Here is a 21,857-nt window from a genome sequence, read left to right as displayed (position 1 = left end):
TATTCACATATTCTCACCCAAACGACATCCAATCCATTTTCTACGCAATAAATGACATAAACAGGAAAGTTTGTTTAGTTGGAATTGAAAGAGAGTTCTACTTCTATTGTTGAATTTTAGTTGATTTATTATTTCAAGAATTCGATATAAGATGATATTTTTTTTGAAAAATCATTTTCATATTTTTCTATTTGCTTTTGTCAAGTTTTTTGCTTTTTCTTAATTATTTGTTTCTATGTATAGTTAGAATGTGATTTAAGTCTTAACTTAAACGTGGAATAATTCTATGTACGATCCTTATTGCATTTTATCTACATTTATTCATGTTAATTTGTCAATTTTTAGCATATTTTGAATTACATATTCTTAATATTGTGCACCTCTAACATATTATAAAAAAGGAAAATTGCACTTTAGCCTCGTGTTATATTATAAATGTACAAATTATCTTCTATGAAAAAATAATTAGCAATTCACCCCCTTGATATGAGGATAAATCGTTTTATTTTAAAAAATACAGAAGGGATAAATTGATATAGGACTTTTGAAGATAATTACTAATGCAAATACAACTGAAAGTATGTTTTCCAAGTATATTATCTAAATTGCACTTGCACAAAGTAATATGGGCATGAAGAGAAAATTTAGATTTAAGGGACCAATTCTAATAATTATTGCCTAGGGTATCCATTTCTCCAAAGTTCAATGGCAAAATCCAGGAAAAGAAAATAAAATACTAAGGAGTCGGAGTCAAGTATTCCAGAACCAATAGGTTAAAACATCACTGACCCTATTAGCCAAATTTCTACCTACTTGTTGGCCGAACAACACCTAGTTCATGCTTAGTTATAACAAGTCGAGGGCATATCCATCTTATCATACACACTTCAATAGTATTTTATACGTTGGATGACACCTCATCAATAAAGCATAACAACAGGGATGTCGTGCCGAATAGGGATTATTGGATAAAGATGACATATAACCACCTCCTTTATTTTAACATATTTTTTTATTGAATTGACGGTTCCTCTCCTCATTGGCGCGGGTCCATATGACGTGGCAAGCATATGAATAAAAATTATCTCAACAAGATAGACATTTTAAATAACTGATTATATCTTAACCACTCCTCACCACCCATAATTCTCACAAAGCTTATTCCTATAAATAGAAATTCAAGTAGCATAAAGAAGTAACACATGTTTTCAGTAAGTTTATCGAAAGTCCACTCATTTTCCACTCTTCGTACATGAATGCCAATCTCAACATCTTCTTTTTTTTTTTTTTAGCCAATGGCTCTTATGCATTTGTGATACGTTAAAGTTGAAAAATCTTACGAATTTCCTATTTTATTATTTCAAACATCTCACTGATTTAAGTATCATAATATTAACACGTGTTTGCAAGTTAGTGCATCGATTATCTTAGAAAACACGGAGGATCCTTCAATTTGTGTGGTGCTACTAGACTTCATTATACATAATTGGTGCCGTTTGTCAGAAACTTGAGCTAAAGATGTGAGAATTGTTAGTTCAATGAATGATACATGGCCCATTTTGGGAGAAATGAAAAAGTGAAAATTAGGATTTTCTAACAATTTTTTTTACAAGTAATAGAGTTCTCGTCCGACTATAGTTGTGCTTATCTAGGAGCAATGCTCCCTCATCACATCCCCTTTCGAAATAGCAAACATATCAAATTATCATCAAGCAGTAAGCGAAGCACTTACTTGTAATACATTATTTTATAAAATTCAGCACAAACCATTCACAAGTGCATGAGAAATGTCTCCCAGTGCAATTGCGTAAGCTACTCTTTAGGCAAAACGCAAATGCATTTGTGAGCTGTCACGTGTAGAAAAGTAAACTTCTAAATAGTTAAAAATACTTTGTTTTTTTAGCACTAAAAAAACAATTTTGAAATAAGAGTAAATATTAGACATGTAAAATAACTCAACAATTTTAACTTACATGTAATAGAAAATGAGTACTTTATTTTTATTTAACGGCGTCAATATATTTGATATGCAATGGTTATAATAAGGACGTTTTTGTTATATTTGATAGTTGAAGGTTGTCTTCACAGCTCAAGGTGATAAATGTACTTAGTCCTAATATTCCTCTAATTCTCAACATAACTCATTTAAACCCTGGCGTAATATCTCGGGTTAGTTAACATATATTTCTCCATATTCTTTCGGCTTTCTGCTCTTGAAAGGGTTTAGGGTTTAAGAAACGGACAGCCGAAACATTTTCGCCACTTCACAATGGCGACTCACCGTGGAGAAGAAGAGAAACTCACCGTTGCAAAGATGAACTTAACACGGCATTCCTCTGACTCCGAAGAAGATGAAGTTGAAGATCAGAATTGGGATGACTGGGAAGTCGAAGACGACGCTGAAGAGGAACAAGGCTCAAACCCAGAATTGCGCTGTCTGTTCTGTGATTCTCTTTATAATTCCAGCAGTTCGCTTTTTGAGCATTGCGCTTCGGCTCACCATTTCGATTTCTATGGAATTAAGAAAGCATATAGCTTGGATTTCTATAGATGCTTCAAGCTCATCAATTATATTAGGTGTCAGGTATGCATTGATAGTCTAAGTTTTTTATGTGGTTTAGCTCGTGAGATTGTTTGATTATTTTTTTTTTCATTTCACGTTAATGATTGCCGTTAGTTTTGTTTGTGTGTGTACTTGGTTCTTTGATGGTTGTGCTTTTGCTATGTTGGTGAAGTTCAGTTAAGATAATATCATTTCTGAATTTGTGCTGAAGTTAGTGTCTGAGTTTTCTAATCTCGTGCCTTAGCCTGGTGGACAGTTGAGCGACATTATATTGATTGTCCTATGACTTGTATCAGTTGATTGTTCTGCTTTTTCTTTTTTAATCTCTAATTATATAGGGATTGACTAGTAACTAAGTAAAAATCACAAAGTAAAATTCAGAGCTTTCTGTGCCTATCTTATCCGTCTTTATGGAAATGAATTCAGTGTAATTCACTGCAAGTTTTCGGGGCCTTAAAGTTTGTTTTGTTATTTCATCTCTTGCTCTACTAGACGGTGACAAACAAATGTTGGAGTTGCGGGAAGATGTGCGATTCCAAGGAAGAACTGCAAAACCACTTACATGAGGAACGCCCCTCTGAAGGAAGCATTCTTCCATGGGACGACGAGAAGTATCTCAACCCTTTTTTACAAGATGATGCACTGTTATACAGCTTTGATGAAGATGCTGAATATGAGGAAGAGGATGCTGCGCCTGTTGACTCAGAAGAACTTGCTGTACATTTGTCTCAGTTTGAGCATATTAACATTGATGATGAGGGTTCTTCTGATAGATATGCATCCGAGCTCATGCAGCCATGTGCAAATGGGCCAAAGGAAGTTCAATTTACTGTTAACGAAAGTACAAACCATGTAAAGTCTTCAGGAAGGTTAGTGGAGAATGGTGTTAGCACTGTCACCAATGGCATGTCGTCTTTTGAAAACACAGAAGATATTGTTTCTTCTTCAAAGGTTGCAGCGAATGAGATTACGAATATAAATAAAAAGTATTTTGGCTCATACAGTTCATTCGGCATCCACAGAGATATGATCAGCGATAAGGTATAAAACTAGAGGTTTTGTTAGAATGTAAGCTATGGATATGCTTTAATATGGGAACAAGCATATTCACTTGTCAATTCGGGCTCATGTTTATGGATAATTACAGGCAGATTCTTTGGGTTCTGCAGGTAAGAACTGATGCTTATAGACAAGCTATTTTGGAAAATCCTTCTCTACTTAGAGGATCAGTTGTTATGGATGTAGGATGTGGGACTGGCATTCTAAGGTGAAAATGAATATTTGATTGATGTTTGGTTTTGTGAATTGATCAGTTTTTCTTAATATATTTGTTTTTGTGGTATGAATTTTCCATGATATATGCATAGTTGAGCTAAGTACGAATTTTGAACCAACTACTTGTGAGGGTTGATCTTCTCTAATTCCCTAGGTTTGCCAAAGACAGCAATGTATAAAAAAGAACAAAGAAAGTAGTAATCATTCGTTAGACACACATGAGCACATTGAAGAATCATAAAAGTGGAGCTAAACATGCTAACTTCTGATCTCTTCATACGTATCATCTGATTTGTTGCTGGATTAAAGGGATGAATTTTTGAAATCAAGATAATCTGCAATAGACAATGTAAGTATTGATACTATATTTTTGAATAGTTCATGACAGAAGTATCAACATGAAAAAGAAACGGAGTGATAAAAGAGTGCTTCTTTGGGGTTGGGCTGGGGGGATGAAGTTCTGCTTTTATCTTATTTCCTCATTTTGTTTAGTGCTGTCTGTGCGTTTAAACACAATTCCTGTTTTGTAGAAAAATCTAGAAGAACAAGTGACAAAATTCAGTTACTTAACTTTATTAGTAGCACTTCTGAACCCACTTCTTCCACATGCCACAACTGATAAAAGACCACCTTTGAGACTGCCCATACAAGACTTCTCTTTCTTTGTTCATTTTGTTGACTTGGGTGCAACCAAGATGTCATATAGATTTAGACAAGATATATAGAATTGAAGTTTCTTGATATCTTTATTTTTTTTCTTCTGTGGAGATATAGAGCCAACACTGCTTCACTGTAAATATATAACACGATTACATTATTTCCATAGATGTCAAACAACAAACAATTTCTTTGCAGCTAATTAGCTTTTGTAGCTTTTCCAACATTGGACAATTTTGTATAAATACGAGCGAAAGAACTACGGGATCGTGCTTTATGAGCATGAGTGGTATGGTTGATGATATATGCTGCGGTGAGGTTAAACCATGTTACACGTTTTTGTAAACCATCCATTAATTCTTCACTTTAGCTTGTTCCATTTAATATTTTGTTTGCTGTTAATTGCAAATGTTTTTAATTGTTCTTTTTTACTAGTCTATTTGCAGCCCAAGCAGGAGCAGCAAGGGTTATTTCTGTTGAAGCTAGCGAAAAGATGGCTGCGGTGGCTACCCAGGTTAGCTTCAGTTAGATTAACTATTCAAGTGTTTCTAAGTTCGTCCTAAATTATTTGCTGCTTGCTTAGTTGGGCACTTTTCATAATGTTTAATTTGATTTGTGCAGATTGCAAAAGACAATGGCCTTTTGCAGAATGGTCTTCCTGGTGAAGACAGCCAATGCAATGGGGTCATCGAAGTGGTTCAGGGCATGGTTGAAGAGCTTCCAAATGCTGACCATATCAAACCTCACAGTGTTGATGTGTTGCTGAGTGAATGGATGGGCTATTGCCTGCTCTATGAGTCAATGCTCAGTTCTGTGCTCTTTGCACGAGATCGATGGTTGAAGCCTGGAGGTGCCATTCTCCCAGACACAGCTACAATGGTGGGTTTTCATTCTTGCATCCATTCTTGCTACTTTTACTCTAAGATTTGCGTTGTGTCGTACTAATGGTTTCTACCCATGTCTGTGCATCTAGTTTGTAGCTGGATTTGGAAGAGGGGGTACAAGTATTCCGTTTTGGGAGGATGTATATGGTTTTAATATGTCTTGCATTGGCCGGGAGGTTGTTGAGGATGCCGCACGGGTTCCTATTGTTGATGTCATTGATAGTTGCAATATTGTTACTACTACTAAAGTCCTTCAGGTATGTTTCAGTATTATCTGTAATTGTAATGAGAAATACCTATTCTGTATAGCAAGGGTGAAGAGTTGAAGTTTATCTACTAGGATATATCAGGGTGAGGAATTGCAGTTTTATTCAGTTCAATATTTCCAAGATTTCATCTGACTAATGCCTTAAGACATCATAAGGCTTTTTCTTTATTTGGTGTTGCTCAGTTCCCCGTCTCTTGAGAACCTGACCAACTAAATTTCAGTTGAAACTTGGAACAGGGTCCTGATAATAAGAGATAATTTTATGAGAAAATGTGTGATGTGTGATTAATGATGAAAAATTGCTTTCGATATCCTGATTCATTCAACTGCGGATAACTTCAATTACAAACCTATGTCTGATCTACAAGTTTGATGTTCTGACTCAAAACTGTTTTTGACAAGTTTTTAATACATGGTTAAAAGGGCTTGTTATATTCTTATAACCATCAAAATTTTCTACAAAGTTCCTGGTATACCAAATATATCACAGAATTTGCTAGAATATCTTCTGGAGTTCCTGAATTCAGGGTCCCTGGAACTGTTTGGAGCTTGGATTTCATAGCGTCTCTAAATACCTTTTTAATTTTACTTTGTGGTGTCATTTCTCAAATGTTTGTTAATGGTCATATTATTTTGTTTCAATCTATTCCATTGTTTGTCGAGTTGTTCTTGTAGAACAGTGTATTGCAGACTGTAGATCCTCGCCTGTTATGTATTGATGAGACTGATCAAATGAAAATAGGACCCATATTCATGCAAAATGCTTCCTTTTGAGAGATTCAGTTGCTCCTGCCTTGGTACCTTTTCTTTATGTATTTGAACAATTTGATTGATCCGTTTTTTCTTTCATCTCAGTCCTTTGACCTGGCGACGATGCACGCTAAGCAGATGGACTTTACAGCTGAAGTTGAACTGGAACCAAACTTGGATGCTGTGTTGAACCATCCCGTAGGTTCTAAATTAGAAACCACATTCTGTTATGGAGTTGTCTTGTGGTTTGACACTGGATTCTCTGAGAGGTTTTGTACTGAAAAGCCAGTCAATTTGTCCACATCGCCGTATGGCCCCAGTACACATTGGTCACAGACTATCCTCACTTTTCGAGAACCAATTGCAATGGCCTCAAAAGTTGGTGCTGAAAAGTTGGGCGTAGTTGGTACAGTTGATTGTCCTGCTGTGAGAATACAATCTCGTATCAGCATCGTCCGAGCTGCTCAACATCGCAGCATTGATATTTCAATGGAGCTTACAGGAATTGGAGCTGATGGTCGAAAACGTAGTTGGCCAGTACAAATGTTTAATCTGAACTAACAAGTCAACATTGCTGAACCTTTTTTAGCTCATCGGCAGCAATGTGGTCTGAAATGAAATTATTTATTCTGCTGTCCCAGTTCCAACAGTAAAGCTGGAAGACGAACTTTTTTCTCTTTGATTGATGATATTGAAGATTTTCAAAAGCTACATTTATTGTAATACATCAAGGAATTTATTCTTGATTTGAACATAGTTATCGGCTGGATACATCTGTTGGCAAGTGCAGCTGTAACACACACACGCTGAAGGGAAGAAAACTTCACCAAAGCATGCTTGGCCTTCTAGCACCATAATGAAAGGTAAAACTCGAATCGAGAGCTTATATTCATCATCACTGTGATAATTTCACCATTTATTAGTCCTTGAGCACTGAAATCCCACACATGAGCATAGGATTACATAAATCATACGAGGATTTTTCGCTTTCCAGCCAGACAATAATAAAGATTCGGATGGCATCCAATTCTCAGTTTATCTATAATTATCGCAAAGTAATCCTTACTTTCCACTTTAATATTATTGTACCCTTTATAAGAAATCATTTGAGACTGATTTCCAAAACACACCCACTCTTCATGTACACACTCAAATTTCAAATGCAAGACCTTGACGTCTAGTGTCCAAGTAATTGAGCTGTTCTTAGACTCATCTTTGTAATGGTTATATCAAAGGAGAGAATGATAAAAAGCGCGAACATAAATACTTAAAGCCGCTTTGGGAAATGTGGTTTCAAGGCTGTCATCATCACCCAAACACGCAATGCATCTACAGGATAAGAAGAGAAGCGCTGCCGAAATATAAAAACAAAACAAGAATAAAGTACAAGATGCCCAGAAATATACTACAAAAAAGCAAAAATGAAACAGAAGAATATTGCACATGCCTTTGACGATTATATGCTTCCACCCAATAATATAATATTAAAATATTAATTTATTTAAGGACATAATCAATGCATCAATCATTAAATATGCTTACATATTCAGCTTTTCTTTCTTTCTTTATATATTGCAGCAGTTAAAACCTGCATTTTGAGTGCAAACGTAATTTTGTTGTACAGTTTGCCTCAATTGTTACCATATTTTGATCCACTCTCAATTATTCTTTACCTAATTACCTGTTAAATATTTTTTTAATTCCTTCATTAACTTTAAAAATGAGGTTGAGTTGAAACTTCCTTACAATATTGGATGTATTCAAATTCATCAACATTTTTTTAAAATAAATATTTCAAGTTCAATTATCTTGTAATCAACTATAAACAAGTCCTTGAATTGTAAATTCCAGTACTATATTGATTATGCATAGCGAGGGTGCACACTAATCAAAGTTCTTCAAGTGTCAATAAGAGATCATAAAATTGATTTCTACCTCTACATGGCAAAATTCTTCTGTTGACTACATTAGTTATTATTAATAAGCAATGAAATGTCCGAAGATGAAGTTAATGATTTCCCACGTTGATTGCAGATGAAAAGTATGAGCAACTTATAAGTCCAATGCCATCTCATGTCCTTAGTAAGGCATTTTTTCAAGAACAAATCTATAAGAGTTTGATACCTCACGAGCATTGATCAATGTCGCACACTACGCGAGAAATAATTTTTTATTAATACATTGACAGCATGGATCATTTTATTTATGTTTTTTCTTGGGGATGGGTGAGGAGGGAAGCTTTATTGGGAATACCTTGGCATTACTCTGCACTCAAAATGAATCAGGAGTTTCACAGTGAAGTTTCTCTTCCACACACACAGTTACACTACACTAACTGTAACTTTTACATCTTTGCCAATTTTGTTTTTGTTTGGACATAACAAAAGTTAACTAATCATTGAATTAAGACAAATATAACAATAGCCCACTTCTGCAGTGATGATATCTTGTGCTCAAAGCAAAGAATTGTAGTTACATATTGTCACGGTTCTTGATTTTCTTACGTCAAACATGTTTCTTTAAAAGATATCTCATTTAGGAAAAAAGAAGTATACATACACATAGAGACACATGTAGATATATATATTTGTCTTGCATTTGGTGAGCAGATTACCTGCATGATCACACTCAAACACACACTATGGCTTCTTTGCTTCAGTTGCTCCCTTTGCTGCATTTTCCTTTCATTATCATGTGTTGTTTGGCATTGAAACCAAGTCCTCAGGCAAGTACACAACCGTACAGTATAAGTGGGATAACTTAGAAACTATACAATTTCATGTAGTCTTGATTTCTAAATAGAACAAGGAACACACAGTTTGAAAATTTATTGGGGAATAATGGTTGGTTATATGTCACATAATTGGCCGTAAAGTTTTCACTCCCATTTGTGATCATCTGAAAATGGTGGGACGACGTTTCAAACTTGTCTTGTCTGTTACTTACCTAAAAGATTCTGATCTTTGCAGCCTTACATTGTATATATGGGGAGTTCTTCGAGTGGCGGTGGAGGGAACGACTCGTCTCATCTGCAACTCTTGTCATCTTTGATATCGAGGTGATTTCTTGTGCTTCTCATGTTCATGCCAGCTATATAAAATAGAGTTATTTAACACGTCTTGTTCGTTTTGTGTTGAATGGTTTTGGCAGTGAAGAGAGCGAGAGGAAGTTCTTGTTGAACTTCTACGATCATGCTTTCAAGGGCTTCTCTGCTATGCTTACAGAGAATGAAGCATCTGTTTTATCAGGTAAAAAACAATTATGATCTTTGCTCTGTTTTTTTACTAATTCCTGGTAACATTAGGATTCCGATAGAGTTTGAAGTTGAGTTAAAACACAAAATGAAGTATTTGTGCAGAAGGTTCATCATCTGATTGTCTGATGAAAAGCAGGTTACGATGAGGTTTTATCTGTCTTTCCTGATCCGGTTCTAAAGCTCCACACGACACGTTCCTGGGATTTTCTTGAAGCTGCAGATTCCAAATTTGGATCAAGATTCCCATATGAGCGGAGCTCGTCTGACGTTATCATTGGAATCATAGACACAGGTTAGCATTATACCTAGACATCATGCAATACATATTTATGTTGCATTGCATTGTATTCTTAACTATTCCGAATAATTTGGCACATGAATCAACCACATATGACTGATTGACAGCTTGAATTCCTAAAAACTCAAAGCTGATATACGTTCTTGTCATCGACTGAGTTGTTTCAGGTATATGGCCCGAGTCACCAAGTTTCGATGATCAACATATCAGCAAGATCCCATCAAAGTGGAAAGGAGTTTGTATGGAAGGTTCAGATTTCAAGAAGTCCAACTGCAATAGGTATATCAGAATCGAAATGTTTCTTGATTTTCATTTTCCTTGCACTCCTTCAGCCAATTTGAACACCGGAAGTGCATGTAGCCTCTGTGTGTGTGTGTGCCATTTTTCCGGGAAAATCAATCCCGAGATTCATTTTTCTCAATTCTGCACCCAATCCAGGAAGTTGATAGGTGCGAGATTCTACTCCAACCGAGATATCTCAAAGAAAAGGAACGAGACGAGCCCAACCCAGAGTCATGGCTCACCAAGGGACTTTGTTGGCCATGGAACTCACACTGCATCGACTGCCGGTGGAGTGGCTGTTGCCAATGCCAGTTACTATGGCCTTGCACGGGGTACAGCAAGGGGCGGCTTACCGTCTGCCAGGATAGCAAGCTACAAGGCATGTACCCTCGATGGTTGTCCTGGTTCTATTATACTGAAAGCCATCGACGATGCTATAAAGGATGGAGTCGATATCATCTCTATTTCTATAGGAGTGAGCTCGATTTTTCAATCTGATTTTCTGAATGACCCTATTGCCATTGGAGCTTTCCATGCAGAACAAATGGGAGTTCCGGTAGTTTGTTCGGGAGGTAACGACGGACCTGATCCTTACACCATCGTTAACTCTGCACCTTGGATATTCACCGTTGCTGCATCGAGCATCGATCGGGACTTCCAGTCGACTATAGTTCTTGGAAATAATGAATCCTACAAGGTGAAAATTTCACAATTTAACAAGACATTATTAATTTGCTGAAAATGTGTAAAAGTTTCCCTGTTATGTGGGAGCAGGGCAGTGCAATCAGTTTCTCTCCTCTAACACTTGGGAAAAGATATCCTCTTGCATTTGGAGAAGAAGTTGCTGCAAATTTCACTCCAGCATCTGATGCGAGGTGCTTTTTTCTTCTTCTCGTTCTTCCTCTTTATATCAACAGTGATCACAAAGTCAAAAGCAGAACTAACTCAAGCACACAGACTACATCAGGAAGGCTGTAATTTAAGTTTGCTACCATGTATGATGCAGAAACTGCATACCAGGCTCCTTAGATCCGAAGAAAGTAGCTGGAAAGATCATAGTTTGCATGAACGACGAACCAAATGTCTCCAGGAGGATAAAGAAGTTAGTTGTGGAAGATGCTAAGGCAGAAGGAGTGATCATAATAGATGGGGAAAGAGAAACTTCACCATTTGATTCAGGCACCTATCCCTTTGCCGAAGTGGGACAAACTGTAGGCTCCAAGATCCTTCGTTACATCAACTCCACCTGGTAAGCCAAGTTCACTGTGCAACTAGTCTTGTCTGCTAAACTTACTAGAGAAAACAAAGTATCCGTAAATTTTCTATTCTTTTTACAGCCAAAGACGAAGATTTACTAATGAAACAACAAGTGATATTGATGCATCAATGAATAACAGAATAAAATTATGATTTTACGGAAACACATTCTCCTGTTCTATGACCACCTGCTTCTGGAGGCAGGAACTTGTTTTTTGAAAGTTCAGAGGTCTCATCGCCTTTTCTTTTATTCAGGAGTTTCTGTACCTACTAGTGTTTTTACGTAGAGGTAAAACTAATGCAATTATCCCAAATGTACTGTTAGTTAAATTTTCAACTAAAGCGGGACCATACAATGATGTCTTCCCCTTCTTTCCTATGATTTAATTTGCTTCTTGAAGTTGATAATGAACTGCGAACCAAGATCATTACTGGATATATACTGATTATGGTGATGTCTTAAGCACACATCTCATTGATTGCCATAAGAGATAGTTTTGGCCATAGATTTCAAATGAAAAATAACCGTTCTTGCAAGAAAACTTACAGAAAACTCTCAGAAACACTTATTTCATTTTCTTTATTTTAACGCAGGAATCCTGTTGCAACTATACTTCCCTCGTCAGAAATCAGAAACTTCAAACCAGCTCCAGTTGTCGCATCTTTCTCTTCAAGAGGCCCTGGAGCTCTCACCGAAAACATTCTCAAGGTTATATATAAGGAAACAAATGCCATTTCACATTATATATATGCTTGAGTTGAGAACTCCCTTTTTATTGACACAAAGATGGCTGTTTCAGCCAGACATTATGGCCCCAGGGGTGGCTATCTTGGCAGCAGTCGTGCCAAAGATTGAGTCATTTTACGGGGCGCCTGGGAATAAGTCTTCATTGTTCAGCATCAAGTCTGGAACTTCAATGGCTTGCCCACATGTTACTGGTGCTATGGCATTCATCAAGTCAGTTCATCCTCACTGGACCTTCTCCCTCATCAAATCAGCATTGATCACAACAGGTTAAGCATTTTACCCTCCTTTGAGAACATCAAATAGACATTTGTTAGCCTTACTGATGATTGAAATTTTCCAATCTCATACCGTCAACTTTCTCCATACTCTTGCAGCATCAGTCTCAAACAACATGGGAAAAACTCTCACAAACACCTCAGATTCTTCTGCTAATCCTCACCAAGTTGGAGCTGGGGAAATCAGGCCCATCAAAGCTCTTGATCCCGGCCTAGCATTCGACACCACCATCAACGATCATCTAAATTTTCTTTGCTACTATGGCTACAAGCAGGAAAGATTAAGATCAATGTCCAACACAAACTTCACCTGCCCAAAACACTCAACCGAAGAACTCATCTCCAACATAAACTATCCCACCATCTCCATAGGCAGACTAAGCCAACATGACGGCCCAAGAAAGGTCAAACGAATAGCAACCAATGTGGGATCAACAAACGCTACGTATGTTAGTTCAGTGAATGCACCTCCAGGTTTAGTAGTTAACGTTGTTCCAAAGAGACTTGTCTTTACACAAGGTATAAGGCGAGCATCGTTCAAAGTTTTCTTTGATGGGAAGGAAGCATCGAAGGGCTATAACTTCGGAGATATAAGATGGTTCGATGGCTCACACCTCGTTCGCATTGTGTTTGCAGTGAATATCGAATAATTTGAAATGTTTCATGGCTTTAATTTGTCCTATAATTTGTTCATTGTCCTGAAAATGATCTTATGTTATGTGTACACATTATTATGATCATGCCAGATTTTGCTGCATAACATTTTTTATAATGTAACAATAGAATTTAACTTGGTAACTTGTAGGTCCAATTCATCATTTAATATACTCCAATTAATTAATAATTTACATATTCCAAATATAAATAGTTTATGAGATGATTATTTTCAATAATTGTGGCTAAATATCCACTAGCCTACTAAGAACATTGTCATGAAAATGAATATATTATTATTAATTAACCAAGAGTAATTAGTCTGCTAAGGATTCTGTCAAGAAAATGGGTCTACGTATATGTTACTATTAATTGAATAAAAGAAAAAACTCTATCAAGAAAATTAAATTGGTTTCTTGCTGGAATTATCAAAGAATAGGAATAAAATAATACGATCTCCTAAACTTTAAAATTTAATTATAATATACATTTGAATAATTAGTTCTAAAAACTCTAATCCAAATATCATAATCACTTCTTCTCCCAATCGAATTTTGCAAAAAAGCATATTCTTTTATAATCAATTATGCAATCGTCGAGCTATACCAGCTTGTTAAAGCTATGAAAACTCAGATAAATAAATTTTTATAATTTTAATTACAATAGAACAATTAAGTCATAACAACGTTAAGTAAGCACGCAATCATGATCCGGGAATCAAGCAATTAAAACTCTGACAAAGTCCCATTAAAATCATAGGCAATCCCATTTTCTTTTATTTTTCTGTTGTTTTATATAAGACTATATAATTGTACAAATATTTCGATAAATTGAGCACATAAAATAAAACAGATATCAGCATATTTGGTAGCGTTCGAACCCATAATTTTAATTTTGTTAACACGATTTTAGTTGCTTAATTCATATCCAAACTCATGAATAAAAAATATTTATGTAATTAAATTAAATTGTATTGAAGAAAAGTAAAATAAATAATTGATAAAATATATTTTAAATTTGAATTAATTGATATAACTAACTAATTATCTATGGAATAAATAAGTTCTAACAAGGGTAATTTAATAAATTTACCAGAAAGTTTTTCTCATTTTGGTAAAAAGAAAGAATATGTGTATATATATATATATATTAGATTTAATTGTGTTTGAAAGATTCAAATTTGACTTTGATTCAGTTGACAAATTTATAAAAAGCTTACAAGTAATGTTTTAAATAAATGAAACTTCAGGCGAGAATAGTGAATTAAAACCGAAAAATAGGGCATCCGTTGATTAGGATTTAATCTCAGACCAGTACCTCTCGCTTTACCAGGTATGAAATTGCTAGCCGTTGATTTGTATATCGTTGTCGTGACGAATCTATGCTAAAAGGTGTCACTGGATTTTCAATGTTGCTTCGCTGCATGATTTTGTTGCGCCATTGATTTTGCTTTTGAGGTTCTCGCTCTTTGTTTTTTCTTTTTTGAAACGATTTATCAGATTCCCGTCATTTTTCTGCATTTTTTGTTACATGTGCTGGAGTTCTTTGTTCGTGGAGCATCCATTACTATGGAAAACAATGTTTCAGTTTTATGACAGTAGTTTTCGTATTTTGTCAAGTTGATTTGATTAAATTGACTGCTTCTGAGTATAACCATATCGAATTCTACTCACGCTGTGGCATGTATTACTGATTTGATTATTTGACGTTTGGTGCTTTATTGGTCTTCTTTTGTTTGATTAGGGTGTTTCTGGAGATGAATGACAGCTCGTAGGACTTAATTTGGTAGGGAAGCGTTGGAATTCTGCTGTTGTGATCTTAGTTTCTTGGATTTGGTGAATAGCAATGGCGTGGTTTAGAGCTGGGTCTAATGTGGCAAAGCTTGCTGTTAGGAGAACTCTATCACAAACGGGATCTTACATAACTCGAACACGGGTAGCTCCTACCCACAATCGATTCTTTCATACTACGGTTGCTAGGTCCAAGGCTCAATCTGCGCCCATTCCTCGTCCTGTTCCTCTCTCTAGGTTGACTGACAGCTTTTTGGATGGGACTAGCAGTGTTTATCTTGAAGAGCTACAGAGAGCCTGGGAGCAAGATCCGAATAGCGTAGATGAATCATGGGACAATTTTTTCAGAAACTTTGTTGGCCAGGCTACAACATCTCCTGGAATTTCTGGACAAACAATTCAAGAGAGTATGCGACTATTGTTGCTTGTGAGAGCTTATCAGGTTTATGGTCATATGAAGGCCAAAATAGATCCATTAGGTTTGGAAGAGAGGCGTATTCCTGATGATCTAGATCCAGCACTTTATGGTTTCTCGGAAGCTGATCTTGATAGAGAATTCTTCATTGGTGTTTGGAGAATGTCGGGGTTCTTGTCTGAGAACCGTCCTGTGCAGACCTTAAGAGCAATATTGACTAGACTTGAACAAGCTTATTGTGGAAATATTGGCTATGAGTACATGCATATTGCTGATCGCGAAAAGTGCAACTGGTTGAGAGACAAAATTGAGACTCCGTCTCCAACTCAATATAGTCGAGATCGGCGTGAGGTAATCCTTGATCGACTTATTTGGAGTACCCAATTTGAGAACTTCTTGGCTGCCAAATGGACTGCAGCCAAAAGGTTTGGGCTTGAAGGTTGTGAGACATTGATTCCTGGTATGAAGGAGATGTTTGATAGATCAGCAGATCTTGGGGTGGAGAGCATAGTCATAGGGATGTCGCATCGAGGAAGACTGAATGTTCTGGGTAATGTAGTCAGGAAACCTCTGCGGCAGATCTTTAGTGAGTTTAGTGGTGGTACAAAACCTGTGGATGAGGTTGGCCTTTATACTGGAACTGGTGATGTCAAATACCACTTGGGAACTTCTTATGATCGGCCAACAAGGGGGGGTAAGAGAATTCACTTGTCATTGGTTGCAAATCCTAGTCACTTGGAAGCCGTGGACCCTGTTGTAATTGGAAAAACCAGAGCCAAACAGTATTACTCCAATGATGTTGAGAGAACAAAAAACATGGGCATTTTGATTCATGGTGATGGCAGTTTTGCTGGACAAGGTGTTGTTTATGAGACATTGCATCTGAGTGCCCTGCCCAATTACACTACTGGTGGGACTATTCACATCGTTGTGAACAATCAAGTGGCTTTCACTACTGACCCAAGATCAGGAAGATCTTCCCAGTATTGTACTGATGTCGCCAAAGCTCTCAGCGCTCCTATTTTCCATGTCAATGGTGATGATGTAGAGGCAGTTGTTCATGCTTGTGAACTTGCTGCAGAGTGGCGTCAGACATTTCATTCTGATGTTGTGGTTGATATCGTATGCTATCGTCGATTTGGGCACAATGAAATTGATGAACCATCCTTTACTCAACCTAAAATGTATAAGGTATGTGCTTGTAATCGTTCTCTACTTTATACTGTTGTTTTACCCTAATCTTATTCTAAGGACTCTCACCTTCTGCTTTTCTTTCTTTGTGCCCAGTGAATTTTGTCCAAAATTTGGTTCCCCTTTCATTCTTAGTGATGCTAGCTATTCACTTGTACCATGTTTTTGTTATCAGTAGTCTCTGGAAACTTTTTGACATCCTGACTGATTTTATATAGGTTATAAGGAATCATCCTTCCTCGCTTGAGATTTACCAAAAGAAACTTCTAGAATCTGGTCAGGTCACAAAAGAAGACATTGACCAGATAAGCAACAAAGTCACTTCAATTCTCAATGAAGAATTTCTGGCCAGCAAAGACTATGTGCCTCAAAGAAGGGACTGGCTCTCAGCTTACTGGGCTGGTTTCAAGTCTCCTGAACAGCTTTCTCGCATCCGTAATACTGGGTAATGTTTGTAAATTCACATTATCTAGTTCTTGACTGCTCATTGAATTTGAATCATCAAATGTTTTCTGGTTTGCAGGGTCAAACCAGAGATTTTGAAGAATGTTGGCAAGGCTATCACAACTCTTCCAGAAAGTTTTAAACCTCACAGAGCAGTTAAGAGGATTTTTGAAGACCGTGCTAAGATGATTGAGACAGGGGAGGGTATTGACTGGGCGGTGGCTGAAGCACTTGCTTTTGCAACATTGCTTGTTGAGGGAAATCATGTCAGGTTAAGTGGACAGGACGTTGAGCGAGGTACTTTCAGCCATAGACATGCTGTTCTTCACGATCAGGAAACAGGGAAAATATATTGTCCCTTAGATCATGTTATGATTAACCAAGATGAGGAGATGTTTACTGTGAGCAACAGGTAACTCCTCTTCTTGCCTGCTTTTCACATCAATTCTTATACATGTGAAGCATTAGTTTTCCTTTTATGAGAAAAGGAAAGAAAAAACACACAGCCCAAAAAGTAAGAGACTCCCACAAATAAAAATTATGCAATTAGCTTTTAGCTTTCATCATACCTTTTGGTCTACAAGGAAACAATATGCGCATCCCCCACCTCTTTTTGTTTTTCCTTGCGACTCCCTCTTTGGCTGTGTGCTGGTGGGTGTACACTTAATTCTTAGACAAGAGGACATAGTAAAAAGGACAATTTATGTTCCAATTCATTCTTCTTTGTACAAAATTGAGTCTTTGGAGCAATTTTATTTTTGTTTTTAAGTTTTTTAAGTAGACTCTAATAGATACGCCAGCACTTTGATCGTCAAATGAAGTTAAACCATTAAATATTCTGATTATAGTTCTTATTTTGATGACCCTGATATTGTGATCATCTTTTTTTTTATACAAAATTTAGCTTAAGTTAATCAAGTTTCTTATACTTTCATACACGTAAAATCATTTAAATCTTAGATCTGTCACTGATGTCCTGGTTGACCTGTTTGTTTCAACTGGACTAGTTAAGTCAGTAAACTCATCTTAATAACCCGAAGCATTTAAATCTAAAAGCATTCTAAGTGATGTCACTCAGCTTGAGTTTTATTGGCATCAAATTTGTTCTAAGTTTGATTTGAATTTTAATGGCACTAAAATTGCTCTAAATTTGTTATTGCTCACCAATACTTTGAACAAATGACAGATGGACCACAAAGTGCAGTGGAAATTTATTCTGAAATGGGGTTGATTCTGATTAAATTGTGTTGGCATCAAAAATAATTTTTATGTGTCTATTGGGATTACCTTTCAGCAAAAGTATATAAATGTTGTGATGTGCCTTAAATCATATCAGGGTTTCTTGTGGTATTGCATTTATCTTTTTTGAATATTTGAACCATTTTTTCCTTTCATACTTGTGAATGAAGTAACAATTAGATTACGAGTTAAAGCTACTATATCATGGGGATTTTAAGTTCTTCAAGTTTTTTTTATTTTAGAATCCTTAATTATGGGTTTGATAACAGATCTTTTAGTATGTCAGGTCCTTATTATGCCTTATTATAGGTTTGATGCATCAAGATGTCTACGTCACCTAGGCTTTAAGCACTAAAGCATAAGGCTAAGTATGTTGCCTAACAGAGTTAAACAATGTACTTTAATGATAGGAAAAGCCAATGGCTGTGAGCAAGCTTATGATGTAAAAAATAAAATATTAGAGATATGAAAGAGTATGACTTAGTTGTGGAATGAATACAGCACAGTGAAGAAATACTAGCCCTAGTACGTCCAGATCTATAGCATCATATATTGGAAGTGAATATAGTTCTTATTTGTGAAGCCATAAGGAGACATTTTTACATGCTACAAAAAAATTCTTTTCAGCAGCCTGGTTGCTCCCATCAACATAAGTTCCATTCTCCTTACCAATTCTCTGTCATTTTAATCATTCATCTACACAACCCATCTTCCTCTCATTTAGTCAAAGTTGGTTCATCTTCCTCTTCCATTAGATGACATGTTATAGATGAAGACCAAGTTGATATCCTGTAATTATGGTATAGCAAGAGGGCATGATTAAATGTATCCTTCTTCATGAAATTGGATTGACTAATTGCTTGGCCCTATGCATCATTTATGTGTTTGCTTCTTATTTGTTATTGATTCTTTTTATTTTTTATTATTCAGATAAAGAATATCATTCCATCTTCTATGCCCAAAGAACACTTTCGGTTCTTTTAGTCCCTTCTTAAATCTACTTGGACTCTGTATGGATCACATATAAGCTTTATCTGATAATTATTTGGTCTTGTACAGCTCTCTTTCGGAGTTTGGAGTTTTGGGATTTGAATTAGGTTATTCAATGGAAAACCCCAATTCTTTGGTACTGTGGGAAGCCCAGTTTGGTGATTTTGCCAATGGGGCTCAGGTGATGTTTGACCAGTTTCTGAGCAGTGGAGAGGCCAAATGGCTGCGTCAGACTGGATTAGTTGTCCTCCTACCTCATGGATATGATGGGCAAGGCCCAGAACACTCAAGTGCTCGTTTGGAACGTTTCCTTCAGGTGTTGCTCATTTTCTCCATTTGCTGCATATCTAATTGAACTATCCTGTGTTTGCATTTACATACACCTGCTCTTGTGGGAAAAGTTTTGTGTGGAAATGAACCTTTTTCTCTCTTTTCATTTTCTTCCTTTTAAGATTGCCTGTTGTAATATCTTTTTTTCTTCTTTTTCTGGTTGGCTTCTGGTATGTCTGTAAATGAAGACCAAGAATGACTGATAAACATAGATTAAAGAGAAGTCTCTCACCAGAGTTGATCCTAAGCTGTGACTACTTAGTGTTCCATGCCCCACAAGATGAAGTGTGGTTATTCAAAAGATTGCCTATAGGGGCTTAGGTGTTTATTCTGTGCTCAACAATCTATATTCCATACTCTCCTCTATTGGTTGAAAGAGCTCAACCCAAATGGCTGGAATTTTGTATGATGAGACTTATTGCACTGTTTTGCTTCCCTACTTCGTTCTCTTTCCCTTCTCTGGCTTTGGTTAGGTGGTAGATTGGGTTACATGGGCGAAATGTTATTTCACCAAAGTCAAATTGAAGGTTTAAATGTAGAATTCACATGAGGAATTTTCTCTCTATCTTGCCACTTGTTTACTTCTTGGTTTCTAGAACTTTATTAGAATCATACTAGTTCGTTTGATGTGGTTTATTTTTGGATATGCCACTATGAAAATTGGTGTCACTATCCATGTTAGATTCGGCAATTTCATTTTACATTGACCAAGTATATTTATATCAGGACATATCCTGATATGTCATTTAATTTGTTGGTTGGACGAGAATGTGAAATTGACCTTTCATGTTGTATTGCAGATGAGTGATGATAATCCATATGTTATCCCTGAGATGGATGCAACCCTAAGGAAACAGATTCAGGAATGCAACTGGCAGGTGGTGAATGTAACTACACCTGCAAATTATTTCCATGTTTTGCGGCGCCAGGTAAGTGGATTTGACTCGCTACAACTGTGTGGTATTGGAGAAGTGTTCACTTATTACATCTCACACTTTCATGTTGCAGTTACATAGGGAATTCCGTAAACCTCTCATTGTGATGGCACCGAAGAACTTACTCCGTCACAAGGACTGCAAATCTCATTTATCTGAGTTTGATGACGTTGAAGGCCATCCAGGTTTTGACAAACAAGGAACCAGATTTAAACGCCTTATAAAGGACCAAAATGATCACTCAGATCTTGAAGAGGGTATTCGACGTCTGATTCTTTGCTCTGGAAAGGTGTGAAACCTTTACATCTTGCCCTTTGATTTCTTCTTGGTTTGTTCTTCCTTTCTTTGGTGGAAGCTGGGGGCATTTTTTCTTACTTTGTGTGTGTGCGTGTTTGAAATGTCGGATGAGACATCGGTTTTGCTTCTTGTTTGCAGGTTTATTATGAGCTTGATGAAGAAAGGAAAAAGACTGAGGGAAAGGACATTGCAATCTGTAGAGTGGAGCAGCTTTGTCCCTTCCCTTATGACCTCATCCAACGTGAACTCAAGAGATATCCAAGTATGTCCTTAGAATTGGCAAATGTATCATTATGTTTACGAAATAACTTGAACACAAATGGTTGTCTTTAACACTTTGAAGTGGAGAGTAACTAATGATGCTAAGGTATATGGGACCAAAATATCAAGTCAACTAAGTTCTGCCTTCCTGGTTTGTGATTCTTTCAGATGCAGAGATTGTTTGGTGCCAGGAAGAGCCAATGAACATGGGCGCATACAGCTATATTGCCCCTCGTCTTGGCACCGCAATGAGAACTCTGGGCAGAGGCACTGTGGATGACATCAAGTACGTCGGCCGTGCTCCATCTGCTGCCACTGCAACTGGCTTTTACCAAGTTCACACAAAAGAGCAAAACGAAATCGTACAGAAAGCGACGCAGCCTCATCCAATCAGTTTGTGAAATTGAAGCTGATGCATAGTTGTTTGGGCTAAATTTTCTTACAGAACGGTGGTTAGAGTATTCCACTTTTACAGGGCAAGTTTTGCGAGAATAAAGGTACTATGTCAAGTCAATGTTGTCATTGATGAATCAACTTTGATCTTGTAAAAGGATATTTACTTTCATCTTGCCACACAGATTTGCATGGCGGTGGTTGAGATAAACCACATTTTCCACCAAAGAAATTATTTCTGATACTGCAAATACGCTATCTAATCATTATCTGAATTTTTTAACTATTGATGTGCCGTGAATAAAGAGCAACCATGTTGCATTATTTAAATTTTTATTATACTTATTTAATTAAATAAAAATGGCCAAAATTAATAAGTCAATAAATTTGAAAAGTGTATTAATA

At 36.6% G+C, this 21,857-nt stretch overlaps 3 protein-coding genes across 6 annotated transcripts; all 3 read left to right on the top strand.

Annotated features, from left to right (window-relative positions):
* Positions 1-2,162: 2,162 nt before the first annotated feature.
* Positions 2,163-7,168, top strand: PRMT3 (protein arginine methyltransferase 3). The gene is made up of 7 exons (XM_088882302.1): positions 2,163-2,584; positions 3,056-3,604; positions 3,733-3,830; positions 4,931-5,009; positions 5,117-5,374; positions 5,469-5,636; positions 6,503-7,168. Exons 1-7 carry the CDS (start codon positions 2,270-2,272, stop codon positions 6,956-6,958), a joined length of 1,923 nt encoding a protein of 640 aa, XP_088738428.1. The 5' UTR covers positions 2,163-2,269; the 3' UTR covers positions 6,959-7,168.
* Positions 7,169-8,777: 1,609 nt separating this feature from the next.
* On the top strand, positions 8,778-13,311 carry LOC105167717 (CO(2)-response secreted protease). 2 transcript variants are annotated; one of them, XM_011087538.3, is made up of 11 exons: positions 8,778-9,122; positions 9,367-9,455; positions 9,548-9,645; positions 9,790-9,945; positions 10,119-10,230; positions 10,390-10,930; positions 11,008-11,108; positions 11,240-11,482; positions 12,085-12,199; positions 12,291-12,504; positions 12,613-13,311. In XM_011087538.3, the coding sequence occupies exons 1-11, from the start codon at positions 9,039-9,041 to the stop codon at positions 13,161-13,163; spliced, it is 2,304 nt and encodes a 767-aa protein (XP_011085840.1). In that variant the 5' UTR covers positions 8,778-9,038; the 3' UTR covers positions 13,164-13,311. The 2 variants fall into 2 exon arrangements, with proteins under 2 accessions (XP_011085840.1, XP_088738425.1); XM_088882299.1 differs by having other exon boundaries at positions 8,779-8,998.
* A 1,038-nt stretch (positions 13,312-14,349) lies between these two features.
* Positions 14,350-21,703, top strand: LOC105167725 (uncharacterized). Of its 3 annotated transcripts, none has more exons than XM_011087556.3 (9): positions 14,350-14,499; positions 14,911-16,563; positions 16,782-17,008; positions 17,087-17,419; positions 19,306-19,552; positions 20,367-20,495; positions 20,575-20,790; positions 20,937-21,060; positions 21,228-21,703. In XM_011087556.3, the coding sequence occupies exons 2-9, from the start codon at positions 15,013-15,015 to the stop codon at positions 21,458-21,460; spliced, it is 3,060 nt and encodes a 1,019-aa protein (XP_011085858.1). In that variant the 5' UTR covers positions 14,350-14,499; positions 14,911-15,012; the 3' UTR covers positions 21,461-21,703. The 3 variants fall into 3 exon arrangements, with proteins under 3 accessions (XP_011085858.1, XP_011085864.1, XP_011085850.1); XM_011087562.3 differs by having other exon boundaries at positions 14,498-14,558; XM_011087548.3 differs by having other exon boundaries at positions 14,498-14,624.
* Positions 21,704-21,857: the final 154 nt, after the last annotated feature.

The sequence above is a fragment of the Sesamum indicum genome, linkage group LG1 (assembly GCF_026168435.1).
Source record: "Sesamum indicum cultivar Baizhima isolate 11 linkage group LG1, ASM2616843v1, whole genome shotgun sequence".
NCBI classification, from domain to species: domain Eukaryota; kingdom Viridiplantae; phylum Streptophyta; class Magnoliopsida; order Lamiales; family Pedaliaceae; genus Sesamum; species Sesamum indicum.
This window is presented reverse-complemented; position numbering and strand designations above follow the sequence as displayed.

Bases quoted from the DNA above. Each gene is read 5' to 3' on its own strand.
- LOC105167725 (XM_011087556.3), top strand. From the start codon at position 15,013: ATGGCGTGGTTTAGAGCTGGGTCTAATGTGGCAAAGCTTGCTGTTAGG. The intron at 16,564-16,781 runs GTATGTGCTTGT...GATTTTATATAG, and splicing joins CTCAACCTAAAATGTATAAG to GTTATAAGGAATCATCCTTC. The intron at 20,496-20,574 runs GTAAGTGGATTT...TTCATGTTGCAG, and splicing joins TCCATGTTTTGCGGCGCCAG to TTACATAGGGAATTCCGTAA.
- LOC105167717 (XM_011087538.3), top strand. From the start codon at position 9,039: ATGGCTTCTTTGCTTCAGTTGCTCCCTTTGCTGCATTTTCCTTTCATT. The intron at 9,646-9,789 runs GTAAAAAACAAT...GATGAAAAGCAG, and splicing joins TGAAGCATCTGTTTTATCAG to GTTACGATGAGGTTTTATCT. The intron at 10,931-11,007 runs GTGAAAATTTCA...ATGTGGGAGCAG, and splicing joins GAAATAATGAATCCTACAAG to GGCAGTGCAATCAGTTTCTC.
- PRMT3 (XM_088882302.1), top strand. From the start codon at position 2,270: ATGGCGACTCACCGTGGAGAAGAAGAGAAACTCACCGTTGCAAAGATG. The intron at 3,605-3,732 runs GTATAAAACTAG...TGGGTTCTGCAG, and splicing joins GAGATATGATCAGCGATAAG to GTAAGAACTGATGCTTATAG. The intron at 5,010-5,116 runs GTTAGCTTCAGT...TGATTTGTGCAG, and splicing joins TGGCTGCGGTGGCTACCCAG to ATTGCAAAAGACAATGGCCT.